A 22,587-nucleotide genomic window follows, 5' to 3' on the forward strand; every position below is an offset into this window, starting at 1 on the left:
ACATAAAAGCATTTTAGGCATAATTCCTAAAATAAGCTAGTGCTCACACCTCACAATCATCGCTTAGCATTCTAAGTTTAAGTCTAGAAATAAATCCATATTCCTAGTTCGCTTAAACTAATGCTCTGATACCAACTGTGACATCCCCAAAATCACGGCCAGAAAAGACCGATTTTGTTTATGCTTTATAAAAATCAGAGTACTTCATTTTATAAAAAGGTTGCGGAATTTGTTCCCAGAAAAACATGGTAAATACGTTATTAAAACATTTTCGGAGAAACGTATTTATTTCATTTTAAAACATTTGGGATGTCATCGTTAATACAGAAACATAAGCATAAACAGAACTTACAATTATTCACACTAGTGGTCTACATCTCTTTAAATCTCTCAGTGTAATGTCACTTCATATCAACACCTGTGGTATAAATAAACTGAGTGGGTCAGGTTGGGAAACCTGGTGAGCACATAGGGATTTCAATCCCACAATGTTATACCATATATATAGTTTAAAATTCACAAAATATACAATTTCACCATACATATATATAAACAACTCTTATCCCACCCCGTCGATCCTCGCAACGAGGCTATCCATACTCTTGGACCTAAGATTAGTCGTTTTACCTACTCCATACTCTCGGATCAGAACTGAACGAATTTACCAAATCCATACTCTCGGACTAGGGACAAATGACTAATCCATACTCTCGGATTAAAGATGAATGATTATGCCTAATCCATACTCTCGGACTAGGGACAATAGCTAATCCATACTCTCGGATTAACGACGAATGATTATGCCTAATCCATATTCTCGGAATAGGGACAATGACTATGTCTAATCCATACTCCCGGATAAGTGACATATACTAACTTCTATTCTCTGAGTTTAACTCACTTGTACTCGTAAGAATATACTACCCAATATTCCTCATATTTAATTTAGGTCTACTCTTTATCCTAAATTATCAAATATAATCAGGTATGTTCTTTAACACGAATTTCAAGAAACATCAATTAACTCGCACATAAACATATAATTAATACTTCAATCAATACTTGTATTAAAATCATGTTCATGAAAGGGACTATGCACTCACCTGAGAAGGTGGTGACTCGGTACTCGGACAGCGCTTCGTTTACTTTAAAATAATTTCCTTCGACGAAACCTAGTATTATCACCAATAGATTTTAGTCTATTATTCGCCGAGACTAATTAATAGTCTAGCTATTATTACTATTATATAAGCGTTAAAAAAATACTTATATAACCCATAATAATAGCCCAAGTATTTATTATATGTTCTTAATAACGTTCATATAATTAAATAAAAACTATATTAAAAATAGCGTAGACGTAGCTCACTTACAGCGGGTTTATAGAAAACCAGGCTTTGCTTGGAGCAGCGTTTCCGAGCTGAATATCTCTTCTTCTCGGAGCCGTCGAGCACTCCGGGGCTTCCGCCTCGTGCTAGGGAGGTTCCCTAGGCTTTTTGGGGGGTTTCAGGGCTAGAGAGAGGTTCTAGAGAGAGAGTAAAGAGAAGAAAGAATGGGAAAGGTGTGAAGAAAATGAGGGTGGGAGAGGTGGTATTTATAGGGTGAAAATGGCTGAACTTGGTGCCACATGTCACCATCTAGTGGCAAGACTTGGGGAGAAAGCAATGGCCAAGATTGTGCCACATCACCCATTTTCGCACAACACACTTCCGACTTCTAAAATCCGTAACTTTCACATACGACCTCCGTTTTTTACGTTCTTTATATCCACGCGTAGGTAAAAATAATATCTACAACTTTCATTTTGACTCCGTCGGCTAATTCTCGACCGATCTTAAATTTAACAGTACGAGGCGTTTAGACTGTTAAATGACCGCGAAGAATTCGTAGCTCCTTCATACGGACTCCGTTTTCGTCTGTCTTTTTACCGTTGAGTTCCTATTAATGAGATCTTCAACTCTCATTTATTTCACGTAAGCCAAAAACCGCTCGAACTAAAATTCGAGTTTCGGGCTGTACACTGGTAAGCCGAATCTTAGAAAAATCATAACTTCCTCATACGAAGTCAGATTTGGGCGTTCTTTTTATCAACGCTCTTAGTTTAACATATTCTACGACTTTTGTTTAGATTGCTAAGGCTAAAAAGTCTTCTATCGTAAATTCACTATTTACGTCTTCCGGTGCCGTGCCGGTTTTGCCGTAAAACTTCGGCGGGCCATAACTTCTTCGTTATAACTCGGATTTCGGCGTTCTTTATATGTACGGAAACCTTGTGACATATTCTACAATTTGGTTAAGATTATTTATTCATAATAATCTTTTGTCGAAAAGTCATTTTCGACCCCTATTGCCTCTAAATTGACTAGCCCGGATCTGCGGGCGTTACAACTGTGACATCCCCAAAATCACGGCCAGAAAAGACCGATTTTGTTTATGCTTTATAAAAATCAGAGTACTTCATTTTATAAAAAGGTTGCGGAATTTGTTCCCAGAAAAACATGGTAAATACGTTATTAAAACATTTTCGGAGAAATGTATTTATTTCATTTTAAAACATTTGGGATGTCATCGTTAATACAGGAACATAAGCATAAACAGAACTTACAATTATTCACACTAGTGGTCTACATCTCTTTAAATCTCTCAGTGTAATGTCACTTCATATCAACACCTGTGGTATAAATAAACTGAGTGGGTCAGGTTGGGAAACCTGGTGAGCACATAGGGATTTCAATCCCACAATGTTATACCATATATATAGTTTAAAATTCACAAAATATACAATTTCACCATACATATATATAAACAACTCTTATCCCACCCCATCGATCCTCGCAACGAGGCTATCCATACTCTCGGACCTAAGATTAGTCGTTTTACCTACTCCATACTCTCGGATCAGAAATGAACGAATTTACCAAATCCATACTCTCGGACTAGGGAAAAATGACTAATCCATACTCTCGGATTAAAGATGAATGATTATGCCTAATCCATACTCTCGGACTAGGGACAATAGCTAATCCATACTCTCGGATTAACGACGAATGATTATGCCTAATCCATATTCTCGGACTAGGGACAATGACTATGTCTAATCCATACTCCCGGATAAGTGACATATACTAACTTCTATTCTCTGAGTTTAACTCACTTGTACTCGTAAGAATATACTACCCAATATTCCTCATATTTAATTTAGGTCTACTCTTTATCCTAAATTATCAAATATAATCAGGTATGTTCTTTAACACGAATTTCAAGAAACATCAATTAACTCGCACATAAACATATAATTAATACTTCAATCAATACTTGTATTAAAATCATGTTCATGAAAGGGACTATGCACTCACCTGAGAAGGTGGTGACTCGGTACTCGGACAGCACTTCGTTTACTTTAAAATAATTTCCTTCGACGAAACCTAGTATTATCACCAATAGATTTTAGTCTATTATTCGCCGAGACTAATTAATAGTCTAGCTATTATTACTATTATATAAGCGTTAAAAAAGTACTTATATAACCCATAATAATAGCCCAAGTATTTATTATATGTTCTTAATAACGTTCATATAATTAAATAAAAACTATATTAAAAATAGCGTAGACGTAGCTCACTTACAGCGGGTTTTATAGAAAACCAGGCTTTGCTTGGAGCAGCGTTTCCGAGCTGAAAAGCTCTTCTTCTCGGAGCCGTCGAGCACTCCGGGGCTTCCGCCTCGTGCTAGGGAGGTTCCCTAGGCTTTTCGGGGGATTTCGGGGCTAGAGAGAGGTTCTAGAGAGAGAGTAAAGAGAAGAAAGAATGGGAAAGGTGTGAAGAAAATGAGGGTGGGAGAGGTGGTATTTATAGGGTGAAAATGGCTGAACTTGGTGCCACATGTCACCATCTAGTGGCAAGACTTGGGGAGAAAGCAATGACCAAGATTGTGCCACATCACCCATTTTCGCACAACACACTCCCGACTTCTAAAATCCGTAACTTTCACATACGACCTCCGTTTTTTACGTTCTTTATATCCACGCGTAGGTAAAAATAATATCTACAACTTTCATTTTGACTCCGTCGGCTAATTCTCGACCGATCTTAAATTTAACAGTACGAGGCATTTAGACTGTTAAATGACCGCGAAGAATTCGTAGCTCCTTCATACGGACTCCGTTTTCGTCTGTCTTTTTACCGTTGAGTTCCTATTAATGAGATCTTCAACTCTCATTTATTTCACGTAAGCCAAAAACCGCTCGAACTAAAATTCGAGTTTCGGGCTGTACACTGGTAAGCCGAATCTTAGAAAAATCATAACTTCCTCATACGAAGTCAGATTTGGGCGTTCTTTTTATCAACGCTCTTAGTTTAACATATTCTACGACTTTTGTTTAGATTGCTAAGGCTAAAAAGTCTTCTATCGTAAATTCACTATTTACGTCTTCCGGTGCCGTGCCGGTTTTGCCGTAAAACTTCGGCGGGCCATAACTTCTTCGTTATAACTCGGATTTCGGCGTTCTTTATATGTACGGAAACCTTGTGACATATTCTACAATTTGGTTAAGATTATTTATTCATAATAATCTTTTGTCGAAAAGTCATTTTCGACCCCTATTGCCTCTAAATTGACTAGCCCGGATCTACGGGCGTTACAATTATCTCCCCCTTAGGATGATTACGTCCCGGAATCATCAACAAAACAGGGCTCGTATAATGACTCCATACGTCATCTCTTCATCCTAGGTAATAATTATAACTTCTTTATTCCTTCGAGTCTATCTTTTAGACTTATTGTCTGTAAGTAGTACTTAATTGTGCACCTGCTATCTTCTTCAGGTTAGACTCCAGATTACGACGTATCATCATGTGATGCTCGTTTAGACTTAGGTCTTTTAGAGTTAAATTCTGAAATAAACTATGCCTTCCTTCACGTTCTAATGTGATATAATCACACTTTAACATGTAGCATTTCTAGCTACCAACTTCTTTAGCGTCGAGCCGATACTTCTATTGGTCGCTTTGATTTTTAATCGTTTGGTTTAAGTTGGATGCTATATCAAACTTGGTTCTCTGAACCACGTAACCTACTCATCGTAGTCGGACTCAATGTGACATGACCACTAGGGTTGGGATAACAACAATCTTCTTAGTCATTACCGAAACAATGGTAACGGCATACTTGAATAAAACGAAATCAATTACTGGCTTCTTGGTAACCTTGTGACTTTCCCTGATCCAAGTGTGAGTCCTATGCTTCCGGTAGTATAGGCCTCTACTACCATTCACACCTACTCATACTCGTCCCGAGTATTGTCCCGCAGTTTTTCCAAGTCACCATACAAGAAAACCATACAACAACTTAACACATCAGATAACAAAACAAAGGTTTTATATTATTTCTTGAAACTGTTACATAGGTGTTCAAGTTCACCCTAGACTATGCCTCTAACGGGCTACATCGTGAGGTACTATCTACACGATTACTCCATAACTCGATCCTCGGATGTCAAGCCTTCACTCTTGAATCCTTGCATTGTCATCTGCTTCGTCAAGGATCATTTGAAATGCTCTCACCTTTGGCTTTGGTGGTACATTTGGCTTTGTAGCCCCTTCTCTCTTTGGGCAGTCTTGTTTGAAGTGTCCTTCTTCTCCACACTTAAAGCAGACTTCTCTCTTGGTTGTGCATTCGCTGGCGTAATGACCAGTCTTCCCGCATTTAAAGCATGTCGTATATTTAGAGCATTTCCCGATGTGCTTCTTTCTACACTTGTCACACCATTGCGTTCCTTCTTCAAACTTCGAGAATTTTCTCTTCTCGCTGGACCTTGAAGATCCTTCAAACTTTCTCTTCTCGCCAACCTCCATCTTGCTGGAGGCTCTTCCCTTGATCATATCTTCGACAGACTTGGCAGCCCAGATAGCTGCCTCTAGAGTAGGTGCTTGACGCACTGGCACCGCGTACTCCCATGGAAGTCCTTTTGCGTACTTGTCGATTTTCGTCAGCTCATCCGGAACAAGACGCAAGGCGAACTCCATCTTCTCTGTGAAGTTGTTGGTGTATTCATCGATTGACATGCTTCCCTTCTTCAGGGTTAGAAACTGGTTCTGTAGCTCAAGCAGGTTTTGAGCTGAGCAGTACTTTCGTTTGAATTGCACCAGAAATTCCGCCCATATCAGTTGCAGAGGCTCATTAGGGCTCAGAGTCTTCCCCAAGGTTTTCCACCAACGTACAGCGCCTCCTCGAAACTGACGCACTGCAAATGTGGTCTGTAGCTTCCCTCTACAACCGCATGTCATGAAGGCTAACTCCATCTCCGAGATCCAATCCATGACCCCGATCGGATCCTCCTTTCCAGTGAAAGTCGATGGCTTGCAAGTCAGAAAATCCTTGTACTTGCATCCATTCCTCTCGACTTCGTCATCTTGGTTGTTTTGTCGAACTATTGGTGGGTTGACTTGACCAACAGTCCCACTGTAGTTTCCTTCCTCAGTCTGCCCTTCGTTTAACTCGGGCTATTCGATATGTATAGTGGCTTCCTCACGATTTTGCTGGAGCAAACGTCTAGTTTCCTCCATTTGACGATCCAACATCGCTTGGATCATCGCTTGCACTCCGGCCATCGTTATTGGCTCAACAGCGGCTACCACAACCGGTATTTGCTCAATCACTGGGGGCTGGTTTCGGTTCCCATTTGCATTCACGTTTCCGCTACGGGTTCTTGCCATCTTGATCTATACACCGAATAAGGTGAATCTAGACCTTTACTTAGGATTGACGGTTAAATCATCTTTATCACTCCGAAACGTTTATATGCTAGTTCTAATATCGTAGTCGTACGTTTAGAATCCTAAACACATAAGGTTTCCAGATCCGGTCGGCAACAGACCATAGATCCGAACAACCAACAACATATCAGGCACAAGTATTTAGCACATAAAAGCATTTTAGGCATAATTCCTAAAATAAGCTAGTGCTCACACCTCACAATCATCGCTTAGCATTCTAAGTTTAAGTCTAGAAATAAATCCATATTCCTAGTTCGCTTAAACTAATGCTCTGATACCAACTGTGACATCCCCAAAATCACGGCCAGAAAATACCGATTTTGTTTATGCTTTATAAAAATCAGAGTACTTCATTTTATAAAAAGGTTGCGGAATTTGTTCCCAGAAAAACACGAAAAATACGTTATTAAAACATTTTCGAAGGAATGTATTTTATTCATTTCAAAATGTTTGGGATGTCATCGTTAATACAGAAACATAAGCATAAACAGAACTTACATTTATTTACACTAGTGATCTACATCTCTCTAAATCTCTCAGTGTAAAGTGACTTCGTATCAACACCTGTGATATAAATAAACTGAGTGGGTCAGGTTGGGAAACCTGGTGAGTACATAGGGTTTTCAACCCACAATAATATAATTATTATTTTTTGAACATCAAACAATCAACCCAATTACCCATTCCCGTTATCCTCACATTACATCCCTAAAACATCTAACACAAGGGACCTAGTCAAAGGACTATCATTGGGATGGAGTATATCTGGTGAGCACACAGTTCACGCAGTTCGAATAAACACACAGTTCGAACAAACACACAGTTCGGTTAAACACACAGTTCGAATAAACACCTACAGGTTGCGAGCCTGCTAGTGTTCCACTGGACTGTCTAGAATAGTCCGTGGTCGTAATCTATACTCCGCTAGATGACTAGATCATCAAGAACATCTATAACGAGGCATCTCATTATTTCATTTTATCACACAACAACTAATACATCTACCCATGTTTTACCCAACACATTTTGTAGATATAAAATACATATACAGTTTAAATCGTTGAAAACATGTATAAAACGTTCATCCAGCATAGATAGCAAGTATACAGATAATATACACACACAACACGTAATTTATATAAAATACTTCATATCTATGTGTAAGCTGAAAGTAACTATGCACTCACCTGAGAAGGTGGTGACTCGGTACTTGGACAGCGCTTCGTTTACTTTAAAATAATTTCTTTCGACGAAACCTAATATTATCACCAATAGATTTAAGTCTATTATTCGCTGAGACTAATTAATAGTCTAGCTATTATTACTATTATATAAGCGTTAAAAAAAATACTTATATAACCCATAATAATAGCCCAAGTATTTATTATATGTTCTTAATAACGTTAATATAATTAAATAAAAACTATATTAAAAATAGCGTAGGCGTAGCTCACTTACAGCGGGTTTTATAGAAAACCAGGCTTTGCTTGGAGCAGCGTTTCCGAGCCGAAAAGCTCTTCTTCTCGGAGCCGTCGAGCACTCCGGGGCTTCCGCCTCGTGCTAGGGAGGTTCCCTAGGCTTTTCGGGGGATTTCGGGGCTAGAGAGAGGTTCTAGAGAGAGAGTAAAGAAAAGAAAGAATGGGAAAGGTGTGAAGAAAATGAGGGTGGGAGAGGTGGTATTTATAGGGTGAAAATGGCTGAACTTGGTGCCACATGTCACCATCTAGTGGCAAGACTTGGGGAGAAAGCAACGGCCAAGATTGTGCCACATCACCCATTTTCGCACAACACACTTCCGACTTCTAAAATCTGTAACTTTCACATACGACCTCCGTTTTTGACGTTCTTTATATCCACGCGTAGGTAAAAATAATATCTACAACTTTCATTTTGACTCCGTCGGCTAATTCTCGACCGATCTTAAATTTAACAGTACGAGGCGTTTAGACTGTTAAATGACCGCGAAGAATTCGTAACTCCTTCATACCGACTCCGTTTTCGTCTGTCTTTTTACTGTTGAGTTCCTATTAATGAGATCTTGAACTCTCATTTAGGTCACGTAAGCCAAAAACCGCTCGATCTAAAATTCGAGTTTCGGGTCGTGCACTGCTAAGCCGAATCTTAGAAAAATCATAACTTCCTCATACGAAGTCAGATTTGGGTGTTCTTTTTATCGACGCTCTTAGTTTAACATATTCTACGACTTTTGTTTAGATTGCTAAGGATAAATCTCGCTCTATCGTAAATTCACTATTTACGTCTTCCGGTGCCGTGCCGGTTTTGCCGTAAAACTTCGACGGGCCATAACTTCTTCGTTATAACTCGGATTTCGGCGTTCTTTATATGTACGGAAACCTTGTGAAATATTCTAAAATTTGGTTAAGATTATTTATTCTAAATAATCTTTTGTCGAAAAGTCATTTTCGACCCCTATTGCCTCTAAATTGACTAGCCCGGATCTGCGGGCGTTACAATAAAATTCTTGAGAAGTTCAACTCCGGTGATACTACTGTCGCTAGGACACCAATTGATACAAGTCATCATCTAAGTAAAAATAGAGGTGAAGGAGTTGCACAAGTCGAATATGCAAGAATTATTGGTAGTCTAATGTATCTTATGAGTTGTACCAGACCTGACTTAGCTTTTGCAATAAGCAGACTAAATAGATATACCAGTAATCCGAGTGATGCACATTGGAAGAGTATTAAAAGAGTATTACAATACTTAAGGTACACTCGCAATTATGGGTTGCACTATACAAGATATCTCGCGGTCATAGAAGGGTGTAGTGATGCCAATTGGATAAACGATATTAAAGATTCCAAGTCAACCAATGGGTTTTTGTTCATACTTGGAGGTGGAGCTATATCATGGAAATCCTCAAAACAAACAGTTATAGCTAGATCCACTATGAAATCGAAATTTATAGCACTTGATAAATGTGGAGAAGAAGATGAATGGCTAAGACAATTTCTGGAAGATATACTAGGATGGCCTAAACTAGTTTCTGCAATCTCAATCCATTGCGATAGTCAATCAGCAATTGGACGGGCACAAAGTGCTATGTATAATGGTAAGTCTCGACACATCCATCGAAGACACAACACCATTCGACAACTACTCTCAACTGGAGTTATCTCAATTGACTACATAAGGTCCAAGGATAACATTGCGGATCCGCTAACCAAAGGGTTAAATAGGGAGTTAGTTGCAAAGTCGTCAAAAGGAATGGGAATAAAACCCATGAACGAATAAGTTATTGCAAAAGAAAACCCAATCTAGTTGACTGGAGATCCCAAGATCTAGGTTCAATGGGACAACCTACTTGCATATAACATGTGTGGATCATTGTGGGGGTCAACCCCAAACCCATTACTATAAATAACAGTGATGCAGGTTAAGCTTATAGTAGTTGGTGATAAGTTGCAAATCATCAAGCTTTATCTTTTAATGATTATGTTATAATCACCTATGTGAGAGAGAAGTGGGGTCGCTTCAAAGGGAATTGAATGGGCAAGTTCCTAAGAGCTCTTACAGAACCAGGCAAGTGTCCACGACCAAAACGGGCACATCAATGAGAACCTAACTAGGTCAGGGAGAATCATGTGAGACATGTATTGATTATTTACACAAATTGCAGAACAGTTCAAGGACATCGAGTCTACTGGTCCGCTAGTAAAATAAATATGTATCTTAAGGGAAGGTTCAAAGGGTCTAACCTAACTATCCTGTGCATGATTCAACTGCTGGATTTTACCTAAAGCAGCTAGAAATTGCGGATGCTGAAGCAATTTTCATTCATGTGGGGGATTGTTGGAAAATTAACTTCATTAATTTCCAAAAATGGATTTCTCCATTTTTGAGCACAAATTTAATACTCTAAATGTAATCAAAACGAGTTATTGATTATATATTTGTGTTCTCCTCCGTGATATATACGTTTCGATATATCACACGTCCAAAACGGATTAAAAATGAATGAGAAATTTCTTGTCAAAGTAAGGCAATTGAAGAGAAGATAAAGAAGTCAAGTGGGTTTTTAGAACTCATCCCACATTGGTGGAAGAAGGAAAAGAAAATTGGTTTATAACTACAAAGACTAGCTACCTTTGTAGGACTAATTAGAACCAAGGCTCTCTCTTGCGCGCACACGCAGGGGGGGTGCAAATGCGAGCCAAATTGGCTTCGGGCCACTGAACTTGTGTGCGAGCGCGCGTCCTGCAACACGAATGCACAACCGGTCGACCAGAAAAGTTCAAGGACTTTTTTTGGTTAACTGTTATAGAACCGAATTAAAAGCTATTAATCATAGATTTCAGTTTTGATTCTTTGATTAGTTTTCTTATTTAATTGTGACAGTTACGATTTTGGTTAACTCTTCCTCTCTTACGCTTCTGCATCATCTTTACTCTCTTGCAACCAAGGTATAATCCAGGCCGAGTGAGGATTCGGGCAATCTAGAAGAATTGCTTTCCAGTATCATGGGGTGATTGGGCGAATTTGTTTTAAGGAAACTGTGTTAAACATAGACCTCAGTCAAGAAATTTTTGCTTTTGTTCTTTCGTACAATTTTGGGTTATATTTTCCTAACAAAGGCCGGTATAGATAAAAAATTTACATCTAAATTCGTCTATCAAAAAACATATAATTTAAGAGTTTATAGTTTGTATTTTTTTGGCACTTTGGTTTATATTTTACTTATTTGGTTTCACAAAAAATGGTCATATCTAGTGATCTAACAGTTGAAACAATAAATTTAATGACGAAAGACTACATAAATCCATAAATACTTTTGTATCAATTTTATAAATTTGGACTAAAACAATAGAAAATACCAATTACAAAGACCAAATATACCATATGATATTTTTTCTACGAGACCATATGATTACAAATATTATGTTAAATGTTATAAGACATGGTATTACTATATGTACCCCTCATTACTAACTGTATCCAAAAACCCTTAATAATTAACACCTAATTACCCTTTAATATAAATCACATCAAAAGGGCTTTGACTTTCTTTTTTAATTTTTTTTTGTCTTTTTGTTATTTTTTCGTTATGATTTATTATTAATATTATATAACTGTTGTTAATATAATATTTTATTGTTGCAAAGTATCAAAAAGTATGATTTTTTTTTCATGGGAAATTTGGGTTTAAACGTATATAAATCATTAAATTCGTACAATACCTGACTCGTTTTACTAAGAACAACAAATATATAATTCAAATACACTTTTAAATGAAATTCTACATGAATTTTATCCATACACCGGGCACGTTAAAGATATAAAAGGAGATGAAAATTGTGGATTTCAGGCTATTGCTTTTTCTCTTGGTCACAATGAAGAATATTGACATCATATTTGATCGGATTTATACAATGAGCTAATAACACACCTTGGAGAGTACACAACGATTCACGGTGAATATTCTAATGCAATGGGTCATTCGTTGAATTTCACTGGATCGAGTTTTATGACATCTGAATATTGGTTGATTATATCAGACATTGCTTTTCTTGTTACTAACAAATATGGTGTTATTGTTCATTATTTGAGCAAAGAAGGTTATATAATCTGGTTCCCACTTTGGTATGTCCTGCAAGACATCTAAAATCATGTATTTGTTGTGATTGCCCATGTTTACGGTAACCATTATATGATGATTGATTTACAAGGAAAGTATCCCATGCCTATTATTTTGTCATATTAGAGTACATAAATATCAAAACATTCTGCTAGATGAGAAATCTTGTATAGTGCTAGACAAAATGCTTATGTTCTGCATAATATGCATAGTGCACCATACAATTGTTATGTTGAAACCGTTAGAATATCCGATGGTTAATAATCTCATTATTATTATTGATATTATTGTGATTTAGAATGTTTGTCTAATAATAATAATAAATAAATAAATAAATATAAATAATACTAATAAAAGAAAAAACAACAAAATACTAAAATAAGACAATAAAAAACAAAAAATTAAATATGGGATACATTTAGTAACAAAAGAGGTACACATAGAATAACCACAAAATTAAGAAAAAAAATATAAATTTAGCCATTACCTTAATGACTTTTTAAGAGATAGCCACAAAATCGAGTTTTTTAGAAAATAGTCACCGAAATCACAATCACAGGTGGTTATGCCACTTGCGATTTCGTGAGATGGCTTAGGGGTACCTGATTTTCTCTGCCCGATTTTGTTTTTTATGGACCTGTGATCTTTTCTTATGTACTTATAAAGTTTTCGAGTGAAAATTGATTTTAAGCCATTGAGATGGTTGAAATATTTTATTAAAGTTGAAAGTGTGAAAGTGAGAGTTATACTAGATTTTGAGGTTTCTGTATACTTCCGACCCATGAGTTGAAAATGGACCCCATTCGTAGCTCAAAATAACGAGATAGCCGCTCGCAAGGATGAAATCGCATGTAAGCTTAATCACTTATGATTTCCTTGGCCATTTTCTTGAAAATGTTAATTTGAGCTATTTAGTAAAAAGTTATTAAGTATTTTAGCGAAATTTTATAAATTACTTTAAATTTCTTTTACTTTTACCTTTTCTTTTTCTTTAATTATTTTGGGTCTATTCTTTAAGCCATTGTGACTTGTGGTTTGGTTTTCGCATATTTCACCCTCTATTATCTCTCTCTTGGTTTGGTTTTCGCATATTTCACCCCCTCTCTCTCTCTCTCTCTCTCTCATACACATCAGTGAAAATGGCCGATGCTTTAGTTACTGTTGTTGCCGAGGCGATTCTGAAAAAGGTGGCATCCATAGCCGCCAGCGAAATCGGCATTGTTTGGGGTTACAAAGAGAAGTTGCACACACTTGAAGGGACCTTGAAAATGATCCGTGCCAAATTACAGGATGCAGAGAATGAAAAGGGTCAAAAACATGGGGTGATGGAGTGGCTGAAACAACTAAAAGATGTTGTTGGTGAAGCTGATGATGTGATGGATGAGGTTCACTACGAAATGTTGAGGCGTGAGGTAAAGAATCGAGATCAGGTGGGAATAAAGGTACCTTCTCTTCCAAGTTTGAAAAAGCTTTCATTTCGTAGAGAACTGGGTCATAAAATCAAAAACATTAATGAAAAATTGTCTCAAATCAATAAGGACGCAAACGACTTGGGACTACAAAATGAACAGCCTGGCCCTGTTGTTCCATATCGTCCATATCCCGAGACTGTTCCAAATTTAGACGAATTCAAAATTGTTGGGAGGGAGGATGATGAAGAGCGCATCATACACCTATTAACCGAATCAATAAAAGAAGAAAAACTTACGATTGTTCCCATTACGGGAATGGGCGGGATGGGGAAGACCACTCTGGCTAAGTCCGTATACAATAATCCAAAAATCCAGCAACATTTTGATGTGAAAGCTTGGTTGTGTGTGTCGGTTAAGGTTGACATTAACACACTTTTGGCAAAGATCTATGAATCTGTTGCTGGAGAGAAACCTAAGTCTGTTGAAATGACCAATTTAATTATCGCTCTTGAAGAGAAGTTATGTTCAAAAAGATATTTGTTAGTTCTGGATGACGTTTGGGATGAAGAGAGATCACATTGGGAAGAATTTAAGAGGCATATGATGATGATAAAGTCACAAATTGGAAGTGGCGTTATTGTCACTACCCGAAAACTTGACATAGGAACAAAGGCTATGACAATGGATTCATGTCCTTTAAAAGGTCTTTCTGATGATCATTGTTGGAATATCTTTAAAGAGAGGGCCTTTCTAGCAGGACAATCACCACTACCCGAATTGGAGAAGATAGGGCATGATATTGTGAAAAAGTGTCGTGGTTTACCGTTGCTAGTAAAGGTAATAGGAGGGGTGTTGCAAAATTACAGTGACCCGGAGAAGTGGTTGGCCATCAGAAACAACAAAGTTTGGGATCTAGAAGATGAAACGGAGAGAGTTCAAAAGAGTTTGGAACTGAGCATAGATAATCTGCCTAGACTATCTATCTCCAAGCAATGTTTTGCATCTTGTTCAATCTTTAAGAACGATAAGGTCATGAAAAGGGAAAAACTGGTCCATTTTTGGATGGCTTTAGGGTTGATTCAAGCAGATGAGGAAAGAAACAAGGAGATGGAGGATGTGGGGAATGACATTTTTCAAATTTTGGTCAGCAATTCGTTATTCCAAGATGTTAGAAGGGAGTATGGTCACATCACTCATTGTAGTATGCATGATTTGGTTCATGATCTTTCATTATCACTTTCCAACCTTGAAAGCAAATGTCTGGTGGGTGTGATGAATGATGACTTTTGCCAAGAAAATACCAACGTTTTCTTTCTCATTGAAAGGAGAATGATGGTTAGACCTTCGTGTACATTCTTCTTCTTCAGGGAGGTTGAAAAGAATGTTTCCTTTCAACAATTCATGAGCATGCGTATCCTAATACTTGAAAGATCTGGAATAAAGAAGATAGACGATTCAATTGGAGGGTTGGTGCATCTCAGGTATCTTGATTTGTCATCTACAAGGATCTGTGTTCTTCCTGAATCTATTGGTAACTTGTACCACTTGCAAACTTTGAAGTTGCTATATTGCTATCATCTTAACAAGTTTCCAGAATCCATGAGAAATTTGATCAGCCTAAGATTTTGTATATCTGTAAAAAGCATTCCCAACAATATCGTGGGACAATTGACTTCTCTTCGAACATTAGTGCCTAATTCCTTCAGCGTGCTTAGAAATAAGGGGCACGGTATTAAAGAGCTTAGCCGTTTGAAACACCTCAGTGGAAAGCTCTGTATTTCCAATCTAGAATATGTTAGGAGCAAAGAGGATGCAGTCATGGCAGATTTATCTGGTAAAAAAAATTTAAACGAGATTGAATTCAAATGGAATACAAGTTATGGAAATGACAAGGAAGTATTGGAAGGCTTGCAACCGCCTGGAGATGTGAAAATATTGACAATTACAAGTTTTTCTGGTGATAATTTTCCAGAATGGGTAATGAAGATGGCAGTCAATATTGATGGGAAAGAGATGCCCCTTGACAAGCTCGTGTCAATCACATTATATAACTGTAGGAACTGCCTCTCTCTTCCGACGCTTGAGCACCTTCCACATCTTCGGGATCTTGAGTTGATTAATATGGACAGCTTGACATGCTTAAGGAGTTCCGATGTTACCGGATCTACCAAGCCTTTGTCTCCATCGTTGAGATCGCTCCAGTTAAGAGGTATGAAAAGATTGGAAAAGTGGATAGATGGAGCACCCAACAGCTCAAAAATGATATCGCCTGTCCTTCAGAACTTGGAAATCAAGCATTGCCCAAAGATTATTCTCATAGATGAATGCCATCCCCATCCTCTTGTTTCCTTAGAGATTATTAACTGCACAGGTCTGGTGTCCATTAAGAGCATACAAGGCCTCACATCTCTTAAATATTTAATGATTACCTATTGTCTTAGTCCTTTAGAAATAACCAATTTACCCAACCAGTGTCATTCTTTGAAGACTTTGGACATTACGTATTGCCTCAACCTGACTTCCTTGCCTCAAAAAATGTTCGACTGTTTTGCCTTCTTAAATGAGTTGAGAGTTGGTCCGTTCTCAAAGGAGCTCAATTCTTTCCCAAGTCTCCAAGGCATCGAGAAGTTAAGGAACCACCTTCACGAGTTATCCATGATAGGTTGGGATCATTGGGAGTCAATACCTGAAGAAATACAACACCTCACCTCACTGACTCAGTTAGGGATATATGGATTTGGAATACAAGAACTGCCTATGTGGTTAACCAACATGTCATCTATCCAATGTTTGAGGTTCTATTGCAAGGGGCTAAATGAAGAAACAGTTAGACGGGGAGCACCACAGAAAGCAAATGATGTCAGTTTAAATAATTCAAAGGTGTACATAAATAGAGATGTTAATTAGTTATTTGAGTGTGTGTTGGTGTATCATTCGTTCCTTCTCTTGTTCAATTTTAAACTCTCCCCTGCCATCCATCCAACTGTATGAGAGATCGCTGGTGTTCAACAACTTAAAGAGACAAGTAGAACTATTGTTGTGTAAAACTCCAAACTTTTTATGAATTTAATTATTTTTAAACACTTTATACTAAAATAAACAACACTCTTCAACAATTCTCTCAATTATCACTAGAACCTACAACTTCTGACCACAATTAATCAACCAACTTTGCAAGATTCATTTCAGCTGAATTTTCTTGTATAAATGATTATCATTGGAATTTTCTTGCATGATGGCTCTCATTCATTGCAACTGATTTGTACTACACCTAAAGAGTACTTTATATCAGTGTAATGTACGTAAGGACTAGTTTAGGATCATTAGTGATAGAGATAACACACTAATTATTTTCGGATGAATTTCAAAATGATAGATCAAGTATAGACATAACAAGATTGGGAACCAAAATCAACACGTAGTGGTGTATTTAACTCAAAAGATGATTTGATAACATAGATCTATAACAAAATATACATGTACATCTCTATTAACCCCTAAATTTGTGACAATATCAGTAAATGATATAAGCTTCACCTCTTTACTTGGTCCATTTCTTTCTCTCTCCCAACTCCAGATTTAAATGTCTTTTTCTTCCAGCAATAAAATTTGGTTCCAATGATGCTGATTCCACATTGCAGGGCATATCATTAACTTTTCACCAATCCAAAGCTACAACAGAAGAGAAATGGTATACTAATGTATATTAAAATATAGAAAGAAAAAAAAAAGTCATGCACGAAAATCCACTGCAGAGATGGAATTTCTAGAAGACTTGATTTCATTCTATTAGGACAAGAGCAGCATTCATCTGTCAACATTGCAGAAAATTAGGGTGCGTTTGGTTGGCAGGAAAGGAATGAAATTCGATGGAAAAGGATTCCAATTCCCTCGAATTCATCTGTCAACATTGTAGAAAATACCCTTTGTACTTATCAGAAAACCCACCACAACCACCGCTGCTACCGCCGCCACCACCACCACCACTGCTGCCGCCACAACCATTATCACCGCCGCCGTCGCCGCCACCGCCATGACCACCACCCACCACCATCGCCACCGCTACCACCACCCACCGCCACTGTCTCCGACGCCATCACCACTACCATCATCGTCGTCACCACCACCACCACCACCACCACCACTACCAATCTCATCACCCACCACCACCACCACCACCGCCGCCACCACCACCACCTCCACCATTGCCGCTGCCACCAGCCACCACTGCCACCATCACCGCCGTCGATGTCGCCACCAGCTGCCACTGCCACCGTCACCACCACTTCCGCCACCACAATCAAGGCCACCACCACCATCACCACCAGTATCGCAGCCACCATCACCACCACCTACCACTGTTGCCGCCATCACCGCCACTGCCCCACCACTGAAATTTTACTGTTTTTATAATTTTCATAATGTATCTTTACATATAAGTTAGAAAACAAGGTAAAATTAAGCAAAAAAGACAAAAAGGGTAATTATGTCATTTTATATGAATTCCAATTCCATTTCCTGCGAACCAAACAAAATATGGAATTAATTTCAATTCCATTTCCTCCCAACCAAACAGCATATGGAATTAGATTCAAATTCATAACAGATTCCTTTTCCAATTGTAATTCAAATTCCTTTAGCAACATTCTGCGAACCAAACAACAATTTAGAGTTATTTACTTTTTATGCATGCTGCAACAAAAAAATAAACCAGTAAAAAAGATAACACCAGTATCAGCATGATAAATAACCTGTAACTCAACACCATAAATTGAAACAGAAATCAATACAGAAAACCAAACTTACAGAATTATGATAGCAGAAAACTAACTTCTAATATGTATTTACTAGGTATATAAATGAACTTAACAAGTAAATTTTATCTACAAACAAATGTAAACACATTGAGGATGAATACACTCTTTTGTTTGAACGCAATAAACCATAGTAGAAAGCATTCTTTACTTAAAATACAACAGAAATCCAAAATACTACACAACTTTTTGCATAATCTACAGTTTAGATAGCCATGTTTCGGGGTGTTTTGAAGTAGTGAATGACCACTTTGACAAATATTTCAGCACATTTCAGAGGGCTGAATTTGGGGCTTACAAGTAGTATGATTACAGTGCCAATCATTATTTCAGAAAACAAAAAAATAATAACAGTGAACATATTTAACTGTTTTAAATGGTTAGATTTTAGAATTTTCTGTACCTTTATCCAACATAAATCAAAGATAGCATTGTTATCTGCTAAAAACATCAAAAGTTCTAAACTTCAGTATAGTGGACGAGGTATCTATACTACTCTGCAATATGTTTGGTAATTAAATAGATATTAATCGTGCATTTTCTTCGTGCGTTGCTGCATAATGAAGTTTCAAGCGACTATAGCACACATCCATCAATTCGGTTTTATTAGATTATCACCAGAAATGAGAAGTGTAATTTTGGAAAATTAAGGTTTCAAAATCGATTCTTTTTAGAATCAGATATATATACAGCCAAAAACGTCAATATACATTCTTGTGTAAAGGTGGAAATGATCGGATTGTGAGTTAGATTAGGTAAACCTAATGTTAAAATTGACTTTAAATCGACATAACTGAAAGACCAGTCGGTCTCATCTTAGCCTCACGAGGACACTTCAAGTCGATTGAAACATACAGCGAAGAATCAGAATAGCAGCGATTCTAATTTTGGATGTCAGGCGTTTTGGTCGCTGCCTCACGAAATCGAATCGAAGTCGCATGGAAGGGTTAGAATCAGATGGTAGGAGCAGTGGTTGTTCTATGCGGCGTGAATGGCTGAGGCAGGCGGTTTGCTCGTTGCCTCCGGAGACCGCCTGAATCCCGATCAGCCCTTTTTGTTCTTCATGCACCAAAATTGAGGGAAAGAGAGTTTTATTCAAACCCTAGCTTTCTCAATTTACCCAAATTAGCCCCTTAAATTGTATTTCTTCTTATTCCTCCCATAGTAAATCATTATCTTTAGTCTTTAGTACCGGATCTCTCGATGGTAAAAATGAATTATGGTTTTTTGGCTTTTGTGATTGTGCGGCGCGTAGGGTCCTCCTACATGGCGCATAAGCGGCGTAATGTTAGAAACCCTAATCGACAGATCACGACGCAAAAGTTAGGATATGGTAATGTGATCGTGTTAGTAGGATGCATCATGAAGGGCTCTCCTACGCAACGCGTCGATCACTATTTACAGAAGCATATTGTTTGTTTTTCCGTTTCGAGTATGTTTTGGTCACGCTTATGCATCTTACTTGGATCTCATGCAAATCTGTTGGTTTTACAAAAAGTTATATATCGTCTGCTTACTGTTTTAAATATTTTGTTGTAATTTTTAATTAATAACAAAATCATGACATTACTGTTTGGATGATCAATCGCATGTGAGATTATAGAAACAATTGTATGTCGACTTTCTTTCAACTTTATGGTTATCGAGGTTGTAAAAAGCGTTCGATGTTAACTAATCGGTGGACTGATGTTAAGGGATTAATCGGATAATTAATTGGGGACCCTAAATTGCTAATTCGTTGAATTTTTAAAGGGAGTCGGTACTACACATAAAGGTGGAGGACCAAGAACTACATCATTGAAAACACTTCTTTTCCTTTGATTCAATTATATTAGTAGCACATTGCAGCCAATCTTCCTAACCGTGTGCGGGCTGGGCTTAGAGCACGTGAAACTCATCACTACATCGTAAGGGCTTTGAGACCACAACATGTTACACAAAAGCCTCACTTTCTCTGTGGTATTGTCACACAACTGCCCGCCTAGAAGAGTCACTCGCTTTGTAGTGTTGTCACACAAGATAAGCACACCACCCGCCTGTTGGCCGGGTGAATCTAAGTTCTCTTCCGATTAACTATCCACCCATTCAAGTGAAAAAAACAGTAGAATCACGTAACACACATTGCTGGTGTGCTTCCTGTTCTCAAGGAAAGGAAGAAGAGCAACAAGGTTAAGTTTATATTTGACTGTTTGCAGCATGGGAGCAGATTACCCAAAAAATACATGGAAAAAATGAAAAAAAAAATATCTCGGTAACTAGAATGGAATTGGTCTGTTGATATATCCAGATTCACATTCGCCATTTAAGAGATTTCTTTGTATCGGGTCGTGAGCTATGTGGAGTGATCAAAAAAATTGGGATAAATATGACTAATATCATAACAAATTTCATAAATGCCACTAATATCATAAAAAATAGGTTAATTTGATTAATACAAAACTAATCATTCCTTAAATAGTTTTTGTTGAGATAGAACTTCTACAAAGTGTTAAAATTTTATCGTTTTCTACTACTTCGCTTATTGTGTAAGAATGGATTAATTGTTAGGCGTCTTCTAGTCGATCGGGTAGCGCCTAGGTGGTAATCGGAGATTAATCGAGACCTACTCATAAATTTTACAACACTGATGGTTATTGATACACCAAACCTCGACTTGATCTATGCGTTATATGTTTGATTGTGTTTTTAGTATTTGTGACCTTCATGTAATTTATTTTCTTTTGTAATATGTATTTTTATTTAAATTGTAATAGTTTAGTTAGGAAATTTATACCAGAATAGAAAATTGAAAATTTATTAAAGACTGAAGACCAAGAGAAGGATCTAGGAGTTTTGAGTCCCATGGTGCTCTTGGTGGACATCAATTGGTGGATGTTCAAGTGGGAGCTTTTAAGCATCCTTTTGTCCTTAATACAACTAGTATCTCCTTTGATGGATCATAGGGGAGACACATAGTATAGAGGCTGGTGGTGTCGTTACTTGCACTATAATTGTGTTTGCAAGCTTGTGCGGTTGTTTTATCTTAGCATGTTTGATTATTTAAAATTAGAACCACATTCTGTTAAGAGTTAACAAAAAAGGCTTTTATAAAAGTTTATAAAATTGGTTAAAGTTTGAATGTTTTCCAAAAGATCAAGCTAAAATGTTTAACCAAACAAAACAAAATCGCGTTTTATAAAAAAACTTAAACCTCACGTTACCCGTGAAAAACACACACCATATGTATAATCTTTTGATATGGGGTAGTGTTTGGACCCAACACGTTAATTAGATTATAGTTGAGGTGATGTGATACTCACGATTTTAAAGTGTTACTTGAGTCGGGGATCAGGTGTTTTTTCATGGTTGATTTACCATCTAGATGCATGATCATCGACTAATCCGGTAATGATTGTTAGATCACGTGGAAGAGTTTAACTTGATAATGACATAAGTCAATAAATATTGACATATCTAGGAGTTTCATAGAGACTGAAATGGCAAACAATTTTCCTACCTAAATAGCTTCTTGGTGTGATTTATGCTAATCCACATTGCATCTTGAAGTGAAATACAGATCCTAGTGTAACAATTGGGAATTTCCCATTACTAATTGTTACTAAAGATTAGCATTAACCAATGATAATGATAGAACTTTTAATATTGAAGGAAAATATGATTAGTTAAATGATAATAATTGGGCCAAAAATAAGTGACCAAAAATTTATCACTTTTTATGATGTTAGTGTGATTGGAAAGTACACAACGTACTAGGTAATCCTTAGGATATAAGCGTTGCAAAAATATCATTCCGATTGGAGGAGTTATGATTTTATAAAGATAAAAACCAACCGCGTTAATAACGTTATTTAGTGTAGTGTTGTCACACAAGATAATCCCAAGGATATAAGCGTTGCAAAAATGAGTGACCAAGGTATTGTCACACAGCTGCCCGCCTAGAAGAGCCACTCGCTTTGTAGTGTTGTCACACAAGATAAGCACGCCGCTCACCT

At 37.4% G+C, this 22,587-nt stretch overlaps 1 protein-coding gene across 1 annotated transcript; it reads left to right on the forward strand.

Annotated features, from left to right (window-relative positions):
* Window positions 1-13,438: 13,438 nt before the first annotated feature.
* LOC145086371 (putative disease resistance protein RGA4) lies at window positions 13,439-16,864 on the forward strand. The gene has a single exon (XM_079024121.1). It carries the CDS (start codon window positions 13,509-13,511, stop codon window positions 16,686-16,688), a length of 3,180 nt encoding a protein of 1,059 aa, XP_078880247.1. The 5' UTR covers window positions 13,439-13,508; the 3' UTR covers window positions 16,689-16,864.
* The last annotated feature ends 5,723 nt before the right edge of the window (window positions 16,865-22,587 follow it).

Source organism: Lactuca serriola, chromosome 2, assembly GCF_051521515.1.
Source record: "Lactuca serriola cultivar US96UC23 chromosome 2, Lser_US96UC23_V15, whole genome shotgun sequence".
In the NCBI taxonomy this organism is placed as follows: Eukaryota; Viridiplantae; Streptophyta; class Magnoliopsida; order Asterales; family Asteraceae; genus Lactuca; species Lactuca serriola.

Bases quoted from the DNA above. Each gene is read 5' to 3' on its own strand.
- LOC145086371 (XM_079024121.1), top strand. From the start codon at position 13,509: ATGGCCGATGCTTTAGTTACTGTTGTTGCCGAGGCGATTCTGAAAAAG.